The sequence below is a fragment of the Gracilinanus agilis genome, chromosome 3, assembly GCF_016433145.1.
Source record: "Gracilinanus agilis isolate LMUSP501 chromosome 3, AgileGrace, whole genome shotgun sequence".
Taxonomy (NCBI): Eukaryota; Metazoa; Chordata; class Mammalia; order Didelphimorphia; family Didelphidae; genus Gracilinanus; species Gracilinanus agilis.
In genome coordinates, this window is record NC_058132.1 from 182,889,746 (window position 1) to 182,913,128 (window position 23,383).

Consider the following 23,383-nt stretch of genomic DNA (forward strand, 5'->3'; position numbering starts at 1 on the left):
ATATACATATGTACATAGATATAAAATATATGTTGCACATATATGTATACATGCAGAAAAACATAATTATCTTGATGGCTATACATGAACACAATACATACATGTGTGTATCTCTGTGAGTGCATGTGTACAAATTGGTAGAAAGAGAGAAGGCTATAGTATTGAAGACAGCTGGGAAAGGCCTCATGGAGAAGATGAGATTTGTACTGAAACTTGAAGGAGACTTGGAAGCTAGGAGGCACAGAAGAGGAGAAAGCATCCCATACATGGAAGATAGCCATTGAAAATGCAGTGAAGCATCAGGATTGAGACAAGGAAGCCATTGTTGCTAGATCACAAATATTATTTCATTTTAGCCTTCCAAAAACTCTGGGAGGTAGGTGCTGCTATTATTTCCATTTTACACATGAAGAAATAGATGCAGACAGAAGTCAAGTTATTTGCCCAGGATTGTATGATTAGTAATGAAAGTGGATATGAACACAGGATTGATTCCCAATTAATCATTTCTACTTTTGACTCTTCACCTGAAGTATCCTATTATATTTCCAATGACCTATAATACATCCCTCACCTGCATGTTTTGTGAAGTGATTATCTGTATCCCAAATTCAGTCTTTCTTAGCAAATAGTTGTGTCCTAGATTGACAAAATGTCTGGCACATAGTAGATACTTCTTGAATTAGATTGAATCCTTGTAGGCTTCTAACCTGGAAACTCAGAATTTATTATTGACTGTTTCCTTGTATCTCTGACCAAGTTCTATTTCCTTACTTTTAAATTCTTCTTGAATACAACTTTCCTTCCCATTTACAGGACGAATAACCAAATCTTATACACTATAGGTGCATCATAAGGAAGAGTCAAAGATAATTCTGAGATGTTAGATACATGTAACTAGATAAGTGGTGTTGCCATTCAGTCAGAGATATAGCCATTCAAAAGATGTGATGGAGTGGGATTATTTTATGGGAAAATATTATTTAAATTTTGGAAATTGAGTTTGTATTAACAGTAGGATATCCAATTAGAAATATCCAGTAGACCTGTCAAAATATGATTCTGAAGCTCAAAAAAGATATTAGAGTTAAAATAAGGTTTGAGAATCATCTTTATACAGATGGAAGTTAAAACTGCCAAGAGAAAATGTATAGAGGAAAAAGAGAAGAGCAGAAACCACAGGACCTTGAGTGAATATCAATATTAAGGGGTCAAAGTAAGAACAGGGAAAGAAACGGGGAAACAGGTAAGAAGAGACCCAAGGAAACAAAATTGGTATTTTGGAAGCAAAAGGAGGAAAAAAGAATAAAAAGGTAAAAAAAAGTAAATATAAGAGTAAAAATAAGTAGGACAATATCAAATGTTGCAGAGGTCAAGAGATGAAGACTGAATTGATTCAGGAAATCAAGTCCATGAGAATGAGATCCAGAGTCAAAGTTAGACAGCAATTTTTCTCATAAATTTTGGAGATTTTAATAGGTTGAAAGCTTAATATGAGTTAGCCCTGTGAAGAGGCAATGCTAGTGTGATATTGTATCAGATTAAATGAAGTTTTGCCTCCACTAATAAGAAGTTCTTTTGGTACTGTAATCTGATCAGAACACAACATGGAGATTATATTCGATTCTTATACTTTATTTCTCACCACGTTGTGTTGTTGCTACTGCATAAACTGTTTTTTTTTACTCTTTATTAGTTCATATAAGTCTATAAGTTTTTCAGAAACCATCTCTATTTTCATTTCTTAAGGAACATAGTCCATGAAGTACATATACCTAAATTTATTCAGCCATTCCTCAGTTAATGGGCTGGCCTTTAATTCCCAGTTCTTTGGTTCAACAAAAAGATTTGCTATAAATATTTGTGTATATGTATAGGAGTCTTTTCCTTCTTTCTTTGATCTCCTTGGTAGTATAGATTTAGTTATGGTATTGCTGTGTCAAGGAATATGCATTGTTTAATTAAATTTTATAAAAATAAAATATTTAAAAATTATGATTTTTCCAGAATGGTTATACTCATTCACAATTCCTTCATTTGGGGACCAGTATGGCTATTTTCCCACAGCTCCTCCAATAATTTGCATTTTCTTTTTCTGACATCAATCTGATATGTGAAAGATGGAACCTCAGAGTTACTTTAATTTTTATTCTCTATTTTTAGGGATTTGTAGCATTTTTCACATGGCTGTCAATTTCTTGGATTTCTTCCTTTGAGAGCTGTTGGTTCACATCCTTTGATAATTTGTTATTAGGGAAGTGGCTATTATTCTTATATATTTGGATCAGTTCTTTATATATCTTGTATATCAAACCTTTATCCAAAAAACTTGCTGCAAAGATTTTTTTCAACTAGCTTTTCCCCTATTAACTACATCATTTTTATTCAATTTTAAGTAATCAAAATCCCCCATTTTATATTCTTTGATTCTCTTTAACCTTCATCAGGTTATAAATTATTCTCTTATTTATAGCTGCAAAAGTCATTTTCCCCTCTGATTATTTAATTTACTTTATTGTATCATTTTATGTCAAGCTCCTGAATCCATTTGTAACTCATTGTGATGCATGCTGTGAGATCTTAGTCTAAACTTAATTCTGTGAGACTTTCCATTGTTTCCAGAAGTTTTTATTAGATAATAAGAATTTATCTCAATGGTTGAAGACTTTGGGTTGTTTAAATACTATGTTTGTTTGCTTTTGTATATTGTATTCCTAATCTGTTCCAATGATCAACTTTTCTGTGATCACCACTTCACCACTTTATTTTATAGTTTGAGATCTGATACTACCAATTCCACTTCCTTTCTATGATTTTAAAAAATTTCCCCTGAAGACTTCAATTTTTTTGTACTTTAAATGAATTGTTATTTTTTCTAGCTTGCTAAAATAAAATTTTGGTGTTTTGTTTGATATGGCACTGATTAAGTGAATCATTTTAGAAGTTTATGTTAATTTTTATCATATCAGCATGCTCTAATCACAAATTATTAACATATCTACAGTTATTTAGGTTGTAAAGAGTATTTTATAATTGTATTCATGTAGATGTCTTGGTAAATGAACTTCTAAATAATTTTTATATTCTATGGTTATTCTTGAAGGAAAGAGATTTTAAAGAAAGGTACTTTTAGATACTACCAAAGTGTTTAAGGAAATGATGAAATAAAAAGGGGAGAAATTAACAAGATAATGGTAGTTAATCTTTGGGAGATCATTTTAAGGGGAATCAAGATAATAGGTTCCATGGTGAGGCAGTGGAAGAAAAGGAATGAATGCAAGCAATTCTGGAAACAAAATGTAAGAGAGAACAAATAGTTCCTGCTTATTGTTTGATTAGAAATGGCATTTTAAAATTAATGCTTAGGTTTTAGAATAGATATAAATTATAAAAAATCCAGAAATCTCATTATAAAAGTTCTAAACCATAGTTCAATATAAAATTCTAAAACTTCTTATGTTGCATGTGACACTGACAACATATTCTGTAATAGAAAATTTTTCCTTTCTTTTTTTTCTCCTAGGTTGCCATGGGCCAAGGTCAAGCTGATTTAGCAATTCAAATGCTGAGAGAATGTGCTCAAAATGGAGAGTGGCTGTGCTTGAAAAACTTACATCTTGTGGTGTCATGGCTTCCTGTGCTGGAGAAGGTAGGTTTCGAAAAATGAGACATAGTAAGTCTACTGTTTAATTTATTCAGTAAAAGAACTCCTTCAGGGGTAGTTAGGTGACTCAGAGAACCAGGCCTAGAAGTAGAAGGTCCTGGGTTCAAATGTGGCTTTAGACACTTCTTGGAGGTGTGACCATGAGCAAGTCACTTAACCCCCATTGCCTAGTTCTTAACATTTTTTGGCCTTGGGACTAATACACAGTATTGATTCTAAGATGGAAGATAAAAGTTTAAAAAATAAAAAATCAAAACAAAAAACCATCATCTTATACAAAGCTGTAACAGATAATACTTGTGAATATTCTAGAAATCAGAATATGATGAAATCACTTCAAATCTTTTTAAAACTTTGTCAAGTTTACTTTTAAATGCTAATTCAAAAGCAGATTTTTTTTCCTGGAAAGACCATCCTTTTAACTATTAAATTTTAAATGTCATACAGTATTTTACACTTGACAGGTATTGTTGTTGCAAAATGGTATTATTTGGGAAGAAAGGGACAAGCTTGAGTAATTTGAAGAAGAGGTATTATATAGGTAAGGGTACCAAGGTGTGGAAAATCCTAGAATTAATAAGAACCTGTTTGTGATGTTTACACTTTCATACCAGATACCCAGTTTTATGGCAGCCTCTTGTTCTGTTTCATCTGTCTGGGAAAAGTTCAACATGGGAGTCACACTGAGCAGCCACTGATGCTCCTTCAATTTAAGATTTGAACTATCTAACTTAGAGAGGGTAGCTTTGATAAACAATTTACAAATGACTTGTAATTAGAAAGTACCATATAAATATAAATGAGAAGTTTATGAATGGGGTAGGTACATAGATGGGTAGATAGAAGGATAAACTAAAACTGTCCTCATAATTTTCTCTAACAAACATCTTGAGTAAAAAATAGTCTGTATTTGTGGTGTGCCTTTGAATAGTTAGAAGTCTGACAATAAACTGGTTTGAGGAGAGGATATCAAACTGGCCTCAAATCTCATTTCTAGAAATAAGGGTAGAGAAGATGACTTCATGATAGAATTTACAGGTCATTTTGAAAACAAAATAAAATAAATCAAATGGTGTTTATTTATTTGTTTTTGTGGCTAAGACATTTGATCTGTTAATGATTATGAGAATCCTGAGAAAGGTATTGTACAATAGACATTATTTTCTTTACAATTTCACATATATATCATCATTAATCCTTTTTGTAATATAAATTGCATTCAGTTGTTTAAATAGTGCCATATATCATAATCATGATAACTAGCATTTAGATAGAGCCTTTAAGTTTTGAAAAGTATTTTAAACATAGTACTTTATTTGAACCTTTCTATAACCCTTTTAGGTAAGATGTGATTATTATTTCTGCTTTATAGATGAAGAAACAAAGGCTGAGAGAGGTTATTTGAATTGCCTAGTGTCTAGACAGGAATTAAAAAAATAGACCTTTCTGACTTTTAAGACTAAGACCCTATCGACTATGCCATATAGGTGTATGTGTGTGTGTGTGTACTGTTTGTATTATACAATATAACATAATATATATTTATTAAGCACTTAACTTTGTGCTAGACACTGTACTAAGCTGTAGGGATACAGTAAGAAAAAGAAAGGTAGTTCCTGCCCTCAAAGAACTTACAGTGCGATGGGAGAAGACCATACAAAGGGAAATGAGAAAGTGGGGGTGGGGATCCTGAGGGGCTGCCTGCCAAAGGGGCATCATGTTCTGTGGAGATGAGAAAGTGGAGTTAGTTAGAAATTTTGTGAAGAATTTCAAGTGCTACCCTGCAGCCCTCCAGTCCAAGGGGAGAGAAAGTCATGGGATTTGAGAAGGTGTTGAATATTCCAAAGTGTTAGCTCAAGTCATCAGGTTATCTGAGATGGAGCCTCCAGTTCCATAGAATTGAAATCAAACAGAGCTGCAGAGGGAAAGTAGAGTTAGCTCTATATTGGCATGTATGTATCTTTTTAAAATGACAGTGAATAAAAGTATCATCTTCCCCTTCCTATGTTTGCCTATCGTTAAGTCCTGATAGTTAAAATCATGTGACCAAGCATTTACCACCACTTGTTTTTAGGATACCCCAATTGTAGGTTCCATTAGTTTTAATGGTTCATAAATCTCTTGAAAGTCTAATTTTCACTAAACAGATAAATGGAAAAAATACTTAATCATATTTTGTTATTTGAAATGCTATTCCTGTTTTTCCATTCTTTGGGAAGGTGGGAAATGGCATATTTTTTGCTATTAATTTTCACCACTGTACTAGTTGTGAAGCTCAAGAGAAATATGACATAGTTCCCATCTTCAAAGAAACAAAATTAATTTAGTTAAGGCAATTTGAGACCAATATGTACCCAGAGGTGGCAATAAGAGTTTGGAGATAGAAGTCAGTGTGGGTAGAAATACATACTTAAAGGAAGTTAAATAGAAATGGTGGAATTCAATATGGGTCTTGAATGATGAATAAGAATTAGATTAGTAAATGGGAGGGAGGACCTTCTAGGCAGGGGTATATAGGATAACAAAACACTTAGAGAAGAGAACACATATTAAATATTCAGAAGTACATGTTGGGAAGTAATGGGAAATAATGTGGAATAGATATAGTGGGGGGCAGATTATAGAGCGCTTAAAAGCTATCAAAAAGTGTTTGGGGGGCAGCTGGGTGGCTCAGTGGATTAAGAGCCAGGCCTAGAGACAGGATGTCCTAGTTTCAAATCTGGCCTCAGACACTTCCCAGCTGTGTGACCCTGGGCAAGTCACTTGACCCCCATTGCCCACCCTTACCACTCTTCTTGCCTAATTCTAGATTCTGGATATAAAATCTTAATTGATAGATTGAGAATTCATTTACTTAAATTTTTATTTCTTAAAGCATATTGGGTTAATTTATAAAAGAGCTTTTTATTTATGTGTTTTGTAAATGATTCATTCTGTGGATATTTTTAAATTTTGTAATATTAGTCTACACACTATGTATATTTTTCCTTTGGGTTCCTTTTTTTTTCTGCTTAAGTTGCTAAACTAAAGAGAATTCTCAAGTTCTAAGTCTTGCATTTTTTTAGTGAAATTATTGAGTTAGTTTTTATTAATCATTATTCAGTTCAAACTAATTCAAAGGGCTAGGGCTTCTGTCTAAAAATGAAGAGAGACTACTTTCTATTCTTTGCTAAAGTAGCCTGTGGTGATGAGTGAAAACAAACAATAGATAATTCCCAAGAACATTACCAAGAAGCATTTGATATTAGCAAAAAGAGATACATTCTACATATCTATTTCCCCTAGAGCTAATTCTTAAATTTTCAGTATTTTACTATGAGAAATTTAATAATAGAGCTCATGTTAACATTGGCTAAAATTGCATTTTTTCTCTGCAACTTAGCTTATTACTATGAGATGGCCTGGGGGTTGTTTTTATTTATTCATATATAAATTTTAATTTTGTCCAGATTACATGTCAATACAATTTCTTAACATTTGTTTTCTGATATTTTGCAATCCATGTTCTCTCTCCTCTCCTCCCCATAGCCTCCTCCCTAAGAAGACAGGTGATATGATATAGGTTGTACAGATGTTATCCTATAATACATATTTCCATGTTTGTCATATAATGAAAGAAGATATGTACACAGTGCTTACATTAGATACGAATTCATGGAGGAAATGAAATAGTGACATGTTTCAATTTGCATTTGGACTCTGTCTTTTCCTTCTGTGGAGATAGATAAAATCTTTTTGTCATGAGTCTCTTGGAGTTGTCCTGGATCCTTACCTTGTTGATTATGGTTGTCATTCACAGTTGATCATCATATATTATTATTGCTACTGTATACAATATTCTCCTGGTTCTGCTCACTTCATTTTGCATAACTTCATATAAGTTCAGGTTTTCTGTGATCATCTTATTTGTTTTTTCTTATGGCACAAGCCTTGCAGTTTTACATTACATGATTATAGTTAAATTTTGTTTTTTAAATGTATAGCTACCCATAACATTTGTACAAATTGGCCCATTCTCAGTCTTTATTTTTCCATTTCACACTTTTTATAAATGGAGTACAATACTTAGATTAGATCATACTTATAAACCATATTTTTATTAGTCATCATTAGCTTAATCTCATTAAAATAATTTGTAAGGATTTAATAGGAAGTATATAATAAGCCATTTAAGGTTCTAATCATAAAAAATAATTCCATTTGAAATACTTATTTAAATAAATCTGTTACTTTCTTTCTTTCAGGAACTAAATTCACTTCAACCCAAAGAGAGTTTTCGTCTTTGGCTCACTGCTGAAGTTCATCCTAACTTTACTCCTATTTTACTTCAATCGAGTTTGAAGATAACATATGAGGTAAAAACATTGTAAACTTGGATCACTGGCATATTAAAATGTTACCAGTATGTTAAGTATATTACACATAATATTGTAATAAAGGATTTAATTTCTTTATGTGAAAATGTTTTATATGAAATATAATTGTTTTATATTTTCTCCCCTAATGGCTGTTTGTGTGTGCCTCAATCTTTTTTTTTCTTCTCTTTTTATTACCCAAATAATAGATACTCTCTCCATGAAATGTAAAATCTCTTTTGTGCTCTTATGTACCTTGATGAGAAAATTCTAAATGTATAGACTCCATATGTGGAATGATTCACTGGGAGACTGACATGTTAATCTCCTGAAGAACCAAAAGTGAGGAGACTTAAAATGCTGCTCTCCCAAAGAATCAGAGGAAGGGGAAATTGTGTGAATTAAATATCTAGGAGACCATCAGAACCCACAAGTCTTATGTAATTGGGACCACAGAGTCATGTTTTTTAATTTGCCAGCGTGGCAGATGAGATTACTGACCTACAGAAGTCAGGCAATGTGACACGTGGGACCTGAGGTAAAAACCTTTGTCATTTGGAGGATCTGGGGGGAGGGTTTAGACTGAGCTTGAAAAGCCAGGGGGTGGAGCAGGCTCATTCTCTCTGCTGTTTTTTGGGATTGTGAAAGGAGCTCTCTCACAGCTGAGCCAGGGCTTGTCTGCATAAGCCATCTCTGGAACGAGGTGCAAGTAGTAGCCAAGGGATGAACACCACACCTGCCTGGTGTAAAAAGGAAGATTTTGGTATTTATGGATATATATTAAAATATGTGGCCGCCAGGAATCAACAATTTAGGTTGATTCCGTAATTAAATCAGACCCAAGTCAGCATCGGGTTGAAGAGTTTATTTACAATTGGTAGGTAAAAGTAGGAATAAAGAGAAAAGTAGAGGCTAGTCCAGCCTGGACTGAGAGAGAAGAAGGTTATAAAGCTTAATAATGAAGCTGTAAGCCACAAGGCCCAACAGCCAGATAGGCAGAGTTTAGAATTGGCCCAGCTAGGCCAAGGAAGTCAGCCTAACTTACCCACGTGACAATATAGAGCATAATCTGTCTGTGGTCTCAGGAGATGCTTCTTCTTCCAGTTCGAGAGGGCAACTGCCCCCACAGGAAGTTCACTAACTTACTTAAAGAGATAGTGTCTTTCATCACTTCCTGTGGTCCACCTCTAATTCAAATGGACAAATGGCAGTTTCTACATTGATTTGGACTGCCCAAAGGGCAGTCCCTTATTCTTGATTTGTTACTTATTGTCATGTGTGGGTAACTCGTCTCCCCTCCCCACTAAGGGAGGTTAGGGTGACATCATTTCTACGCCTAGGATGGGTGGATTTTTGACTATTAATGGGCTCCTGCTAATTCTATTTACACACTGGGAATCTGGGAATTCAGTGTCTTGGGCTCTGGTCTCTTCCTGAACTCAAGCCCTCTTCTTAGCTGGCCTTAATTTGCCTAGCCCGACCATGTGTTTAGCTGAGTCCATTGAGAATTTAGGACCTGATGAAGCAGAAGTTACTCAGCAGGAGACATTGGGAAGTGTATTATTATCCTATAATGCAAAGTTAAAATTCTTTTGAGATAATTTTCTTCTTTATTTCTTTCTCTTTACTAACAAATACTTACAATTTAGTATAAACTCTTCAAGATTAATTTTTATTTGTAACAATTTGATTATTGATATGAAAATGAAAAGTTAAAAGGCAGAGGGCCTAAGTTTAAGTCATAGTTCTGCCACCAACTACATTGTTGGATTCAATTTCTTTATAAAATGATGCAATTTGACTAGAAGACTTCTGAAGTCCATATCAAAATCACTGACAATGAATGAAAAAAAAAAACCAACAACCTAAATCTATATCTGTGGAGAGATATTTTAATCTTTTCTTTAAACTTTGTTGGCATACTGGTTCGTACCACATATTAGTTATGCCATGTAATCTGAGTGTCTTTATCTGTAAATATAGAGATGAAAATAATTATCCTGTCCCTCAGAGTCACTGAGAAGATTAACTAAGATAATGTATATGTTTCATAAACTATACAGTGCAATACAATTATAAAGCATTTTTGTTTTTATTACATTATCACTATTACGGTAGTGCTTGTTGTAGTAGAATTAGTAGTGATGGTAGCATCTGCAGTGCTTAGGATTTTGAAGGGACTTTAATAATGATCTAGTTTCAGCCATATTGCCATGAAAGAGAACTGAAATTAGGGTATTTTTAATTTATTTAGACTTTTTTGCATTTATTCACTTCTAATCATTAATTTTGAAAACCTATGAGTTAAAAATTATACACATTTTTTCTTGTAAGTAATGAATACAATTATTTTTATAATACTGATTTCTACCACTTTCATAGGGTCCTCAATAGGAAGGAAAATATTTCCTACCATTTTAAAAACAGAACTTTATATCTGAAAGGGATTGTAAAAATCCTATAGTTAAGTCCCTCTTCACACATTAGTAAAAAGAGATCAAGAGAGAGGTAAAGAACACCGTAGTTAAACTCTAAATAGATGCTACTTTGAGCAGATGATAGAGATGTCATTAGAAGGAATTTTTAAGTCATGTTTGGAACTGGACCAGAACATTCTTTCTCAAGCTGTAATCCATGAAAAACTTAATGTTTCACATAAATGTAGATAAAAATTGCCTGAAAAATTTTAGATTTTTCTAAGGTTAAGCAGCTAGTTCTTGAATTTGAAATGAATCTACATTTCTTCTAATTGATTATTTTTAGACTTCATCATCTTTTCTCTGATATTTTATTATAGTGATATCAAACTCTATTTGAAATGGGGGTCACTAATTATATATTGACTTAGTTTTAAATTTTAATATTCGTGTTTATTATATTTTTATTAATTTTGTTAAATGTTTTCCATTTACATTTTAATCTGGTTTAGTTTCACTTGGAAGTGTTGAGAGTACAGCTGATGAGAGATGTGATTGACACTTCTGCTCAAACTAGGAGAGTTTTTTTCATTTTCATTAGTCTACAGGAAAATGAATATGAACCTACAAGTTTATTTTCTTTTTTTTTTAAACCCTTAACTTCTGTCTTAGGATCAATACTATACATTGGTTCTGAGGTAGAAGAATGATAAAGACAAGGCAGTGGAGGTTAAGTTACTTGCCTAGGCTCACACAGATAAGGAAGTGTCAGAGACCAGAACTGAACCCCCAGTGCGTTTATTTTTTAAATGGCTATAGCTAATTCCATAGTATACAAGGAAATCCTCAAAATTCAAATATATAAAACTGTTTCTCTAGGCAAAATCTGGAAGACTCTTTGGAGCAGATCAAAATTTTATTTTGATTTATGTATTGCTAGAAGTGATTGGCTGTGAATTAATTTCTTTAAAATTTTTTTGTTTCAGAATTTCTTGTGTCAAATGGATTGCATTAGCTATTATTATGTTTTGTTTTTAAAGGTGTTATGAGAATATGTATCTCATTTTGGAAACTTTAATTATGATTACAGCTGCTGACAATAATGCTTATCATCTGGATACTTCTTACATAAAATGTTTTGACTTTGTAATTAAAAAAAAAAAACCTAGATTGTAAAATCCATAAAAGATCAATTTTTGTGTGCTCCCATAGAACTAACAAAATCTTGTGATTGAAGATGCTCTTTAATATATGTGACAGTTAAATTTAACTATATATTTGTTGATAAAAACCTTTTGAATGTGTTTAAATTAAGGCAAATATTTATCCCATGAAACATAATTATATTCTTATGAAATGATCATTTTTTTCTTTTCTTCAGGCACCTCCAGGTTTGAAGAAGAACTTAATGCGAACATATGAATCCTGGACTCCAGAACAAATTAGCAAAAAAGAAGTTGTGGAAAGGGCACATGCCCTCTTCAGCCTGGCCTGGTTCCATGCTGCATGTCAAGAAAGAAGAAATTATATTCCTCAAGTAAGAAAGACTATTTCTTATGAAAACATAAATTTTAGCATGTTGTTTTCCTGAAGCAGCAGTTCTTTTTAATCTTAGATCTGTAGAATTGTTTCTTTTAGTATTTTGACAACTATGTTTCAGTTTTAATTGGTTTCTTTGGTAATTTTATATGATTTACTTTCTGTATTTAAAAACATTAATCTTAAGTAGGGCTTCATAGGCTTCATCTGACTTTCAGAATGACCCTTGTTGTAAAAAAAAAAGGCTAAGGGCCCCTGCCTTGTAGAATTTTTGTTTGTTTGTTTTGGAAAAAATATTTAAATTACATAGCAACACACACTTATTAAGCACCAACTATGTTCCAGACACTATGCTAGAAGTTTAGGGATTCTAAAACAAAAATAAGCAGTTCCTGTTTTCAAGGTACTTGTATTCTATTGAATGAAATTATATGTAATTTATATGTAAAAAAATCATCTTGGAGATCCACCATTGGTTCTACCTTAGGGGAGAACATTTTATGACAGTATTCCTAACTTTATCTTTGTTACAGAAATTAAACTTGACATTTATTAAGTGCTGCCTGCACTGTGTACAAAACACTGTGTTAGATCCTAAGGAAGATACAAAATAAAAATGAAGACTGTCATTGCCATCACAGAACGAAGATGATGAGGCACATATACAGATAATTATTATACCCAAGAATATACTGTAACTTTATTAGAGAAATACAAGTCAAATATTATGTGTGGTCTCAGGAGCTGCAGTCATGCCAAAAGAGAATCAGAAAAAGTTTTTTGGAAGAAGTGACCCTTGAATTGGGCCTGAAAGTATGGGTAGCAATTGAGCAGACTAAGGAGGAAAGGGAAGACATTTCAATGAGCTGTTAAGGTATCAGGGTGGGAAAGTAGAGCATATTTGTCTAGAATATAGAGTGAGTTGATAGGAGTTGTAAGAGAAATAGGTTTGTATATGGCTTTGGAAGGCCATGAATGACAGAAAAAAAGGAAAGAACTGATGTTAGACAACTGCAATTTATTTTGTGAAGGAGGCCAGAGAGATTAGAATCTAGTTGGGGTTCCAGGAAAGTGGAAGAGATTTAGAACAATTTCTATAGGAAAGTAGCAAAAAATTTAATTGAAGGATGTTAGAAAGACTCTTAAATGGTAAAAAGGGCCTAGCAAAAATTAGGCATTGCATATCTTTTAGTAGGTGAAATCAGTTCATTTTAAAAATCTTTCTCTAATGACTGTCAGTAGGCCAGGAACCAGAATGTAGCAAATTATATGATGGGTTGATTTAGAAAGAAAGGAAGGAAATATTTACTAAATCCTCACTATGTATCAGGCACTGTGCTAAGTACTTTGTAAATATTATCTTATTTAATCTTCACAACAACTCTGTGATGTAAGTACTATTATTAGCTCTATTTTACCCTTCAGGAAACTGAAACAAGCAGTTTAAATGACTTGCCTAAGGTTATATAGCTAGTAAGCATCTATAGTCAGATTTGAACTCAGATTTTCCTGACTCCTGGAGTCTTAAGTCTTTTGGATTTATTTGTCTTTACAGTTTCATTGTTATTGTATAAATTGTCTCTTGGTTCTCATTTCATTTTGTATCACTTCTTATAAGATTTCCCAGTTTTTTTTCATATTCTCCCCTTCATCATTTCTTTTTTTTTTTTGAAGCAATTATTTTCTATAGTGAACTTTTGAACTTCATTTTCCATTTGGCCAGTTCTATTTTTTAAGAAATTCTTTTCTTCTTTGGGTTTTTGTACTTTTTTTTGGTATTTTTTTTGTTTTTTTCTATCTGGCCTATTCTGCTTCTTAAGCTATCATTTTCTTCAGTATTTTTTGTCCCCCCTCCAAGCTGTTGCCTCTTTATTCTTTTAGTTTTATTTCTTTTCTCCATTTTTCCTGTTCCCCCTTATTTGATTTTTGAAATCCTTTTAAGTTTTTCTTAGATCTGAGACAAATTCCCATTCTTTTTGAAGTTTTGCATTGAGCTGTTTTGATCTAATTATCCCCTTCTGAAATTGTGTCTTGCTATTCCTTGTCTCCATAATATGGTTAGGTTTATTTTTTTCCCCGTTTGCTCATTTTCTCAACTTTTTTCTTAACTTTTAGTTTTATTTTAAAGGTGGACTCTATTTTCAGGGTAGAGGGGTACTCTCTTAAACTTCAGTTTTTCTTCTGTTACCCTCAGATCTAGTTCTGAATGTCTGCAAGTTTCAGTTCTTCCAAGATAGTATGATGGCTTACGGACTGAAGGTTCTGGAAGTCACATCCAACTGCTGATTCAGTCTCCCCCAAGGCCTGCTGCTGGCTTGCAGGGCCAGGCTTAGGACCTTACCTTGCGCTTGGACAGGGGTTCCAGGCTTTAGCTTGAGCTTGCATCATCCAGGTGCACTGTGGACTGCCTTGTGCTGGGGGTTGAGGCCTCACAGCAGGCTTATATTGGGGCTTGGAACGTCAAGGGATAGATGTGGGAGGATGCTCTGCTTTTAGCTTAGGCAGGGTCTTGGGATCTCAATGTTGGCTTGGGTCCTAATTCAGGACCTTGAGCAACAAGGGTGGCTGGAGAGGCTCTGCCAGTGCACTGTGGTATGGTTTGCTGTGGGCTGTGTCCCCCCCTCTCAACCCAGTGAACTTTTGTTCATTCAGATGAATTCTGTTATTTTTTCTAACTCTAGAAAGTCCTGTATAAATAAATTAAGTAGTTTTGTCATTTTTATGTTGGATTGACCTAACCATGAGCAATAAATATTTTTTCAATTATTTAGGTCAGTTTTTATTTGTGTAAAGACCCTTTTTGTAATGTTGTTCATATAGTTTATTTTTATATTTTGACAGACTCCCAAATATTTTTTACTATCTGTAGTTATTTTAAATGGAATTTCTCTCTTCTTCCTACTGGGTTTTCTGTCATCATATAAACATGCTGATGATTTATGTGAGTTCATTTTATATCCTTAAACTTTTCTGAAGTTAATTGTTTCACTTGGTTTTTTTTTCAGTTGACTCTAGTGTCCCCTAAATAAACCATTATGCCATCTGAAAAAAAATGATGGTTTTATTTCCTCTTTGCCTATGTTTATTACTTCAATTTCTTTTTTCTTTTTATACCTAGTTTTCATTTGTAGATTTCTTACCAGAGATGACCAGGATTCTTTCTGTTTCTACTTTGCCTTTTGGTTGTCAGAGATCTGGGCAGCTTTGTTTTAAGATTTCTTTAAATATGATTTCTAGGCCTTCTTTTTTTGGTTATGGCTTTCAGGTCATCCAATATTTCTTAAAATATCTCTCCTTGGAGGCAGCTAAGTGGTTCAATGTATTGAGAGCCAGGCCTAGAGATGGGAAGTCCTAGACCTTAGTTAAGAAGTCCTTAACCCCCATTGCCTGGTCCTTACTGCTCTTCTGCTTTGGAATTAATACACAGATTCCAAGATGGAAGCTAAGAGTTTTAAAATAAAATAAAATAAAATAAAATATCTCTCCTTGATTAGTTTTCAGAGTCAGTTGGTTTTACTAACAAATAATTCACATTTTCTTCTATTTTTCAGGTTTTTGACTTTAATATTTCTTCTTCTTTTCTAATTTTCAGGAAGTTATTGTCTCAGTAGTTATATAACTCTTTCCCTAAGTTGTTAATTCTTTTTTTTTTAACTTTCTTCCATAGTTTTCATTTGATTTTAAAAATCATTCCTTATCATTTTTTGACTTCTGCTTCAAGTCTTCCTTCATTTCTGGTTTGAATGTAAGCTATATTTCTAATTTGAAACTTGGCTTATAGACATTTTTGAAATACTCTTTTCTTCTAGTTCTATGTCTTGAACTTCCCTGTCACAGAAGAAAAGTTTTGAAATGTTATGGGAGGCTATATTGAGTATAAATGAAGTTTTCAGTGGAAAAATTGCCAATTTTCAATAAAGGCCCAGATGAGATTGCATACCATAACTTTTTAATGGATTTAATCAAGATAATTTCTTTAGCAACATTAAGCAACACAAGAAGAAGTACTACAAAATGAGATGGTTAATGTTAACCATGTCTGAGAATTGCCAGGGCAGAAACTGAGAGGTTAGCAAGCAGATCATTGACCAACTCTAGGTGGCAAGAGCAGTTGGAACATAGGAAGGTAGACAGAGAGCATGGTTGATAGTGAAAGTTTTAAGAAGAATTACTTTGCCTGGAATGGGATAAGGTAGAAGGAAAGGGATTATGGTTAGTGATTCGAATTTAGGGATTAAAGGTATTAGAAGTGCTGTAGTTCTGGAAGACTGTTAAGTATAAATTATAAAATCATTTGGAAGAGACTATAAAGGACATATTTCTCCTTTTTATGGAGATTTGGAGATTGATTTTTATCAGTTAAAATCTGCATAAAACTATTGCAATTGGGTTTTGTTTTATTTTCCTTCATGTCTCATATTTCATTATCAATAACTGCTTGGAATTTTTTCATTGCATGCCACATATTTTTTCCTCATTGTTCTAGCTTTTGATCTTTGCTCAGTCAGTGATGAAACTGTGTATACACTCCTACTCATACTAGTGATGAGCCATGACCTATCTGATTTCATATTTTATTACCTTTTTATGGTTATTAATCTGGAATCGCCATGTCCAGTGAGTATAGCTGATTCTTGTCTTAAAATAAGTATTCATGATATATAGGCATAAGGTTTCTGTGTAAGCTTTTATTTCCCTCAATTCTTATTCCTGATCTGTTTTTCTAACCTATTGTTCATCTTCCTCCTACTCACTTCTGTTACCTTTTATGTTGAAATATCTGAAAATTAAAATATTTTCTGTTTGGTTTAGCTCATGATGATGAACTTAATGTAGGAAACTTCCTAGGGAAGATAATCTCTTACTAGTGTTGTTTGGCAACAATTTTGCAATGTAAAATCTTAGAGACTGACTTGGAGCTTAAGAATTTAAATCACTTGCCCAACTTCACAAAATGCATGTTCAAGGAACAGAACTGGAATAGGTCTTCCTGACTTTGATGGCAGCTATATTACATCTCAAACTATATACTGACATTTTGATTTAATTTACAGCATTTTATTGAGTTCTTTGTAGTATATTTCTGCCTCTTCCTCTTTTGTAGCATACATATATTATTATATATGCATATATATATATTATAATTATGTTGATGAAGGTCTTTTTGCAAATACTTATTATGAATACTGCAGTGTGAAATGTCCAAATATTCCATGAATTAATGTTTTGTATAATCTTGCAATGCATGATAAAACTAACTCTGATAACTTTCATTTGGAAATTTTATTAATCATCCTTCCATTTAGTTGTAACTTTATTCCAGTTTCTAGGTTCAGTTTCTCAAATAGTATGATCCCTCAGTGGTCATTGGACAAGGTTCTCACATTTAGAATTTCAACAGCTAAGTTAAAAATTAAAAAACTGTGATTCTTTATACTCTTTGCTGTCCATCTCTATCACTTTAGAAGCAGAAAGGGGCCACATAAGGCTGAGGGCTGTTTCATAGATTGCTATGGTTCAAGAATTTATTACCAACTGTCTAGCCTACTGGGGATGACTCTGTGTGAGCAGACAAAATAGTGCTCAGAAGGCAGACTCAAATCTAATACTGGGATCAAAGTTTTTCCACATTGCAGAACCTACTGTAGCTTGAGGTCTACTAGTTTAGCCTTGTGATTTCAAAGTTAACAACATTAATAGGATGTGATCAGAGGAGATAAAATGTAAATTTAACCCATTCTTTCAATAAACCTACATTCTACTTGGGGGAATATAGCATGTAAACCAGTAAATAGATTTATAATTTTATGAGTCAATGGAGGAAGACTCTGCTATGGGGATCAAGAATAGCTTTCTTGAGGAGGTAGCATACGAGCTGTGCCTTGAAGGAAGCCAAAGCTTCCAAGAAGTAGAGGTAAGGAAAAGCTGTTTTACAGGCATGTAGGCCATTCAATTCAAAATTTTTATATACTATTTTAACTACTATATAAGGATCAGCAAGAATTTGTTTATTTCTGTCTGTGGTCTGGGTCAGAGATTCTATCCAGTCTACTGTTTTTTGCATTTCCTTTGTTCTTAGGAATCCCCTGGAATGTATTCCTTTCACAGATCTAACAGGAAGTGTTTACAATAAATCTTTTCTATTTTCTGTGACAATCCATCATCTGTCTACCTGTGATAATGCGGAGAGGTAGCTAGTTTGATGGACCACCTCTTAATTAGCTACTCACCATTTAATGATTTCTTGGGATGTTCAAGGTAGGGGCTGAATAATGAGTTCCTAAAACTTTATTGAGCTACCTATCTAAGCTTCAAGGTTTCTGGTCATTTGAGGGGCCATTGACCTATATGCCACTTTATCAGCTGTAATGCTGGCCTAACCAATAAACTGATATAATCAATAAATTGATATTCTTACCCCAATATCAGTCATGGAATAATTTTAACCATAATAGGGGAGAGGAGACAAATTTGCAAGTTCAAGTAATAAGAAAAATGAGAAATGAGTATCAAAAGATAGGTTAGGGCTAGTCTTTGAAAGACTTTATGTGGTTATATGAGTTTGTAATTATTTCATTCCAAAGTAAACTACCAAAGTTTCTTGAGAGGTCAATTGACATGTTAAGACATGTATTTTGAGATGATTATTTGGGCAACTGTGTAGAGAATGAACTGTTTGGGGGAGTTGGGGGTTGGTAAGTGGGGAGGTATTGAGAGATTGAAAGCCAGGAGTCCAGGTAGTAATGTGGTAATGAGAGCATTAACTAGGGTAGTGGCTATATAAATTGATAACAAGAATTAAATGTGAGAGGTGCTGATTGCTTAGGAAACAAAATTTGACAACTAATTGATGGTGAGAAGAAAGTTAAGGATCAAGAAGATTTTGTCATATGACAAATTAAGGAGGGATTCTATTGCAAATACTGAGCAGTCCGGTTAAGATGGTGGCAGAGTAAGGAGCAGCTGCTCGATCTCTCCTAACTGAAGCATACAGGACTCCTCAAGGGGAAATAAAAACGAATCTAGATGAACGAAGGGACCCCACAACAGGGCGCAGCATTGTAGGTACGTGGAATTGGGGCATTTCCACTCTATAAAGGGGTGAAACAACTCTCACTAAAACGCGAGAAGAAGAAGCCCCTCCCCCACCCCCACACCACAGCCCAGAGGCCAACGCACAAGAGTGAAAGCAGGATTGGGGCACCCAGTAAATCACTGGCAGCTCCAGGGCTTGTTCCTGAGAGCAGTAAGAACTAGGACCCCAAGAAGCTAAAGAAAGCGCACAGACTTTCCCAAGCATCTGCACAGGTGAAGGCAGTGCCCTAGGCACGGACAAAGATCTCGAGCACAGGCTTGGACCTCAAGTGGGGACCCGGTGCAGACTGGAATGAGGCTGTGGAAGCAGAGCCCTGAGACAGCTGAAGGAGCCTCGGGCAGAGGGGCAGACCAGGGACAACCAGGAGGCTCGACCCTGAGAACAAGGAGATCTGAGCCCTCTGGAGCCCAGACAGCACAGACAGACCCTAAGTGTGAAGACAAAGCTGAGAAGGGGTGGGGCTAACAATGGCAAGCCAAGAACCCAAGAAGAAAAAGTTTATCAAGAAAAACTCTAGAACACTTGACAACTTTTACACAGAGAAAATCCAGACAACAGAGGAGGACAAACAAGTATCCAAACCTTCCCAAAACAATGAAAACTGTTCACAAGCTATGGAAGAATTCAAAACTGAGATTTTGAAGAAGATGGAAGAGATCTGGCAAGAAAATAACAATTTAAAAGGCAGAATTTTGCAATTGGAAAGTGAGGCTCAGAAATCAAATGAACTGATAAGCAAATTGAACACCAGAAATGACCAGATTGAAAAGGAAAACCAGTCCCTAAAGGCTAGAATGGAACAATTAGAAGCCAATGATCTCTCAAGACAACAAGAACAAATAAAACAAAGTCAAAAGACTGATAAAATAGAAGGAAACATGAAATATCTCAATGAGAAAGTGACAGACCAAGAAAACTGGTCTAGAAGAGACAATTTGAGAATCATTGGTCTTCCAGAAAAGGCAGAAATTAGTAGAAACTTGGACTCCATACTTAAAGAAATTATTCAGCAAAATTGCCCTGAACTTCTACAACAAGAGGGCAATGTAGACATTGAAAGGATCCATAGATCACCCTCTACACTGGACACAGAAAAGTCAACACCAAGGAATATAATTGCCAAATTCAAGAGCTTTCAAGTTAAAGAAAAAAATCTTACAAGAAGCCAGAAAGAGACAATTCAAATATCAAGGAGCACCAATCAGGATCACACAGGATCTGGCAGCCTCCACGCTAAAAGACCGCAAGGCTTGGAATACGATATTCAGAAAGGCAAGAGAGATGGGCCTTCAGCCACGGATCAACTACCCATCGAAACTGACTATATACTTCCAGGGGAAAGTATGGACATTCAACAAAATTGAAGATTTCCAAGTATTTGCACAAAAGAGACCAGGACTAAATAGAAAGTTTGATACCCAACCACAAAAATCAAGAGAAACATGAAACGGTAAATAAAAAACAGAGAGGAAAGAAAGAAAACTCATAATTTTTTAAATTTGACTCTATAAGGGCTTAAATAAGGTCTAATTATCTGTATTCCTATGTGGAGAAATGCTATGTATAATTCTCTGTAGTGAACTCTATTCACTATTATAATATTCACTATTATAGCAATCAGAAGAATAACTCATAGGGAGAGGACAGAATACTAAATGGTGTAAGATGACATGGGGGGTGAGAAAGAGGAGGGGAAAGTAGGGGACACCAAGAGAAATTTGAGTGAATAAGAAAAATAGGATATTCTATTAAACACAAAGAGGGCATGGGAAGGGGAGGGTATAAATACTATTATAAGAAGGAGAGGAAGAGAGCATTAAGAGGTAATATTTAAACCTTACTCTCAGTGTAATCAACCCAGAGAGGGAAGAGTAGCTTTATTATCCATTGGGATAAAAACTCTATTTAACCCTACTGAGAAAGTCAGAAGGGATAAACAAAGGGGAGCAGGGGAGTGGGGAGGTCAAAAACGGAAGGGGAGAAGAAGGGGGAGGAAATTCATTAGGCTACAGGATACAAAAATGTCAGTGAATGAACAACTGATAATTGTAACTCTGAATGTGAATGGGATGAACTCGCTCATAAAACGGAAGCAAATAGCAGAGTGGATCAGAAACCAAAATTCTACCATATATTGTCTACAAGAAACACATATGAGGCGGGTAGACATACACAAGTTTAAGGTTAAGGGCTTGAGCAAAATCTTTTGGGCATCAAATGAGAAAAAGAAGGCAGGAGTAGCTATTATGATTTCTGACAAAGCCAAAGTAAAAATAGATATGATTAAAAAAGACAGGGAAGGTCATTATATCCTGATTAAAGGCAGTATAAACAATGAGGAAATAACACTGCTTAATATATATGCACCAAGTGGTATAGAATCCAAATTCATAAAGGAGAAACTGGCAGAGCTCAAGAAGGAAATAGATAGTAAAACCATAATAGTGGGAGATCTAAATATTCCTCTTTCAGATCTAGATAAATCAAACCAAAAAATAAATAAGAAAGAGGTAAGAGAGATAAATGAAGTCCTAGAAAAATTAGATCTAATTGATATGTGGAGAAAAATAAATAGGGACAAAAAGGAATACACCTTCTTTTCAGCTGCACATGGTACATTCACAAAGATTGACCATGTAATAGGGCACAGAATCATTGCAAACAAAAGCAACAGAGCAGATATAATAAATGTAACCTTCTCAGATCATAATGCAATAAAAATAATAATTAGTAAGGGCACCTGGATGTGCAAATCAAAAACCAATTGGAAATTAAACAATATGATTCTCCAAAACCAATTTGTCAAAGAAGAAATCATAGAAACAATCAACAATTTCATTGAAGAGAATGACAATGATGAGACATCCTACCAAAATCTGTGGGATGCAGCCAAGGCAGTACTGAAGGGGAAATTTATATACTTGAGTGCATATATTAACAAATTAAGGAGGGCAGAGATTAATGAATTGGGCATGCAACTCAAAAAATATAACAATTTAGGAGATATGGATGAATATTTACAAAAATATAAACTGCCTAGATTAATAGCAGAAGAAATAGAATACCTAAATAATCCCATATCAGAAATAGAAATTGAACAAGCCATCAAAGAACTCCCTAAGAAAAAATCACCAGGACCTGATGGATTCACAAGTGAATTCTATCAGACATTCAAAGAGCAACTAATCCCAATACTATACAAATTATTTGATATGATAAGCAAAGAAAGAGTCCTACCAAATTCCTTTTATGACACAAATATGGTACTGATTCCAAAGCCAGGTAGACCAAAAACAGAGAAAGAAAACTACAGACCAATCTCCCTAATGAACATAGATGCAAAAATCTTAAATAGAATACTAGCAAAGAGACTCCAGCAAGTAATTAAGAAGATCATCCACCATGATCAGGTGGGATTTATACCAGGAATGGAAGGATGGTTCAACATTAGGAAAACCATCCACATAATTGACCATATCAACAGTCTAACAAACAAAAATCACATGATTATCTCAATAGATGCTGAAAAAGCCTTTGACAAAATACAGCATCCATTCCTTTTGAAAACACTTAAAAGTATAGGAATAGAAGGACCTTTCCTAAAAATAATAAACAATATATACCTAAAACAATCAACAAGCATTATATGCAATGGGGATAAATTAGAAGCCTTCACAATAAGATCAGGAGTGAAACAAGGATGCCCATTATCACCTCTATTATTCAACATAGTACTAGAAACACTAGCAGTAGCAATTAGAGAAGAAAAAGAAATTGAAGGTATCAAAATAGGCATTGAGGATACTAAGCTATCACTCTTTGCAGATGATATAATGGTCTACTTAAAAAATCCTAGAGAATTAACTAAGAAGCTTGTAGAAATAATCAACAACTTTAGCAAAGTTGCAGGATGCAAAATAAATGCACATAAATCATCAGCATTTCAATATATTTCCAACACATCACAGCAGCAAGAGGTAGAAAGAGAAACACCATTTAAAATCACCCTAGACAATATAAAATACTTGGGAATTTATCTACCAAAACAAACACAGCAATTATATGAAAACAACTACAAAACACTTTCCAAACAAATAAAACTGGATCTTAACAATTGGAAAGCCATTAATTGTTCATGGGTAGGACGAGCTAACATAATAAAAATGACCATCCTACCCAAATTAATATACCTATTTAGCGCCATACCTATTAAATTACCAAAAAACTTCTTTACTGAATTAGGAAAAATTATAACAAATTTCATTTGGAATAACAAAAGATCAAGAATATCAAGGGAAATAATGAAAAAAAA

At 34.1% G+C, this 23,383-nt stretch overlaps 1 protein-coding gene across 2 annotated transcripts in view; it reads left to right on the forward strand.

Annotated features, from left to right (window-relative positions):
• Window positions 1-23,383, forward strand: part of DYNC2H1 (dynein cytoplasmic 2 heavy chain 1) — a 390,998-nt gene that overhangs the window by 255,378 nt on the left and 112,237 nt on the right. For both annotated transcript variants that reach the window (XM_044668721.1, XM_044668720.1), the window contains 3 exons: window positions 3,524-3,649; window positions 7,909-8,019; window positions 11,818-11,973. In XM_044668721.1, coding sequence (XP_044524656.1) covers window positions 3,524-3,649; window positions 7,909-8,019; window positions 11,818-11,973 — 393 coding nt within the window. The remainder of the gene's footprint in view (window positions 1-3,523; window positions 3,650-7,908; window positions 8,020-11,817; window positions 11,974-23,383) is intronic.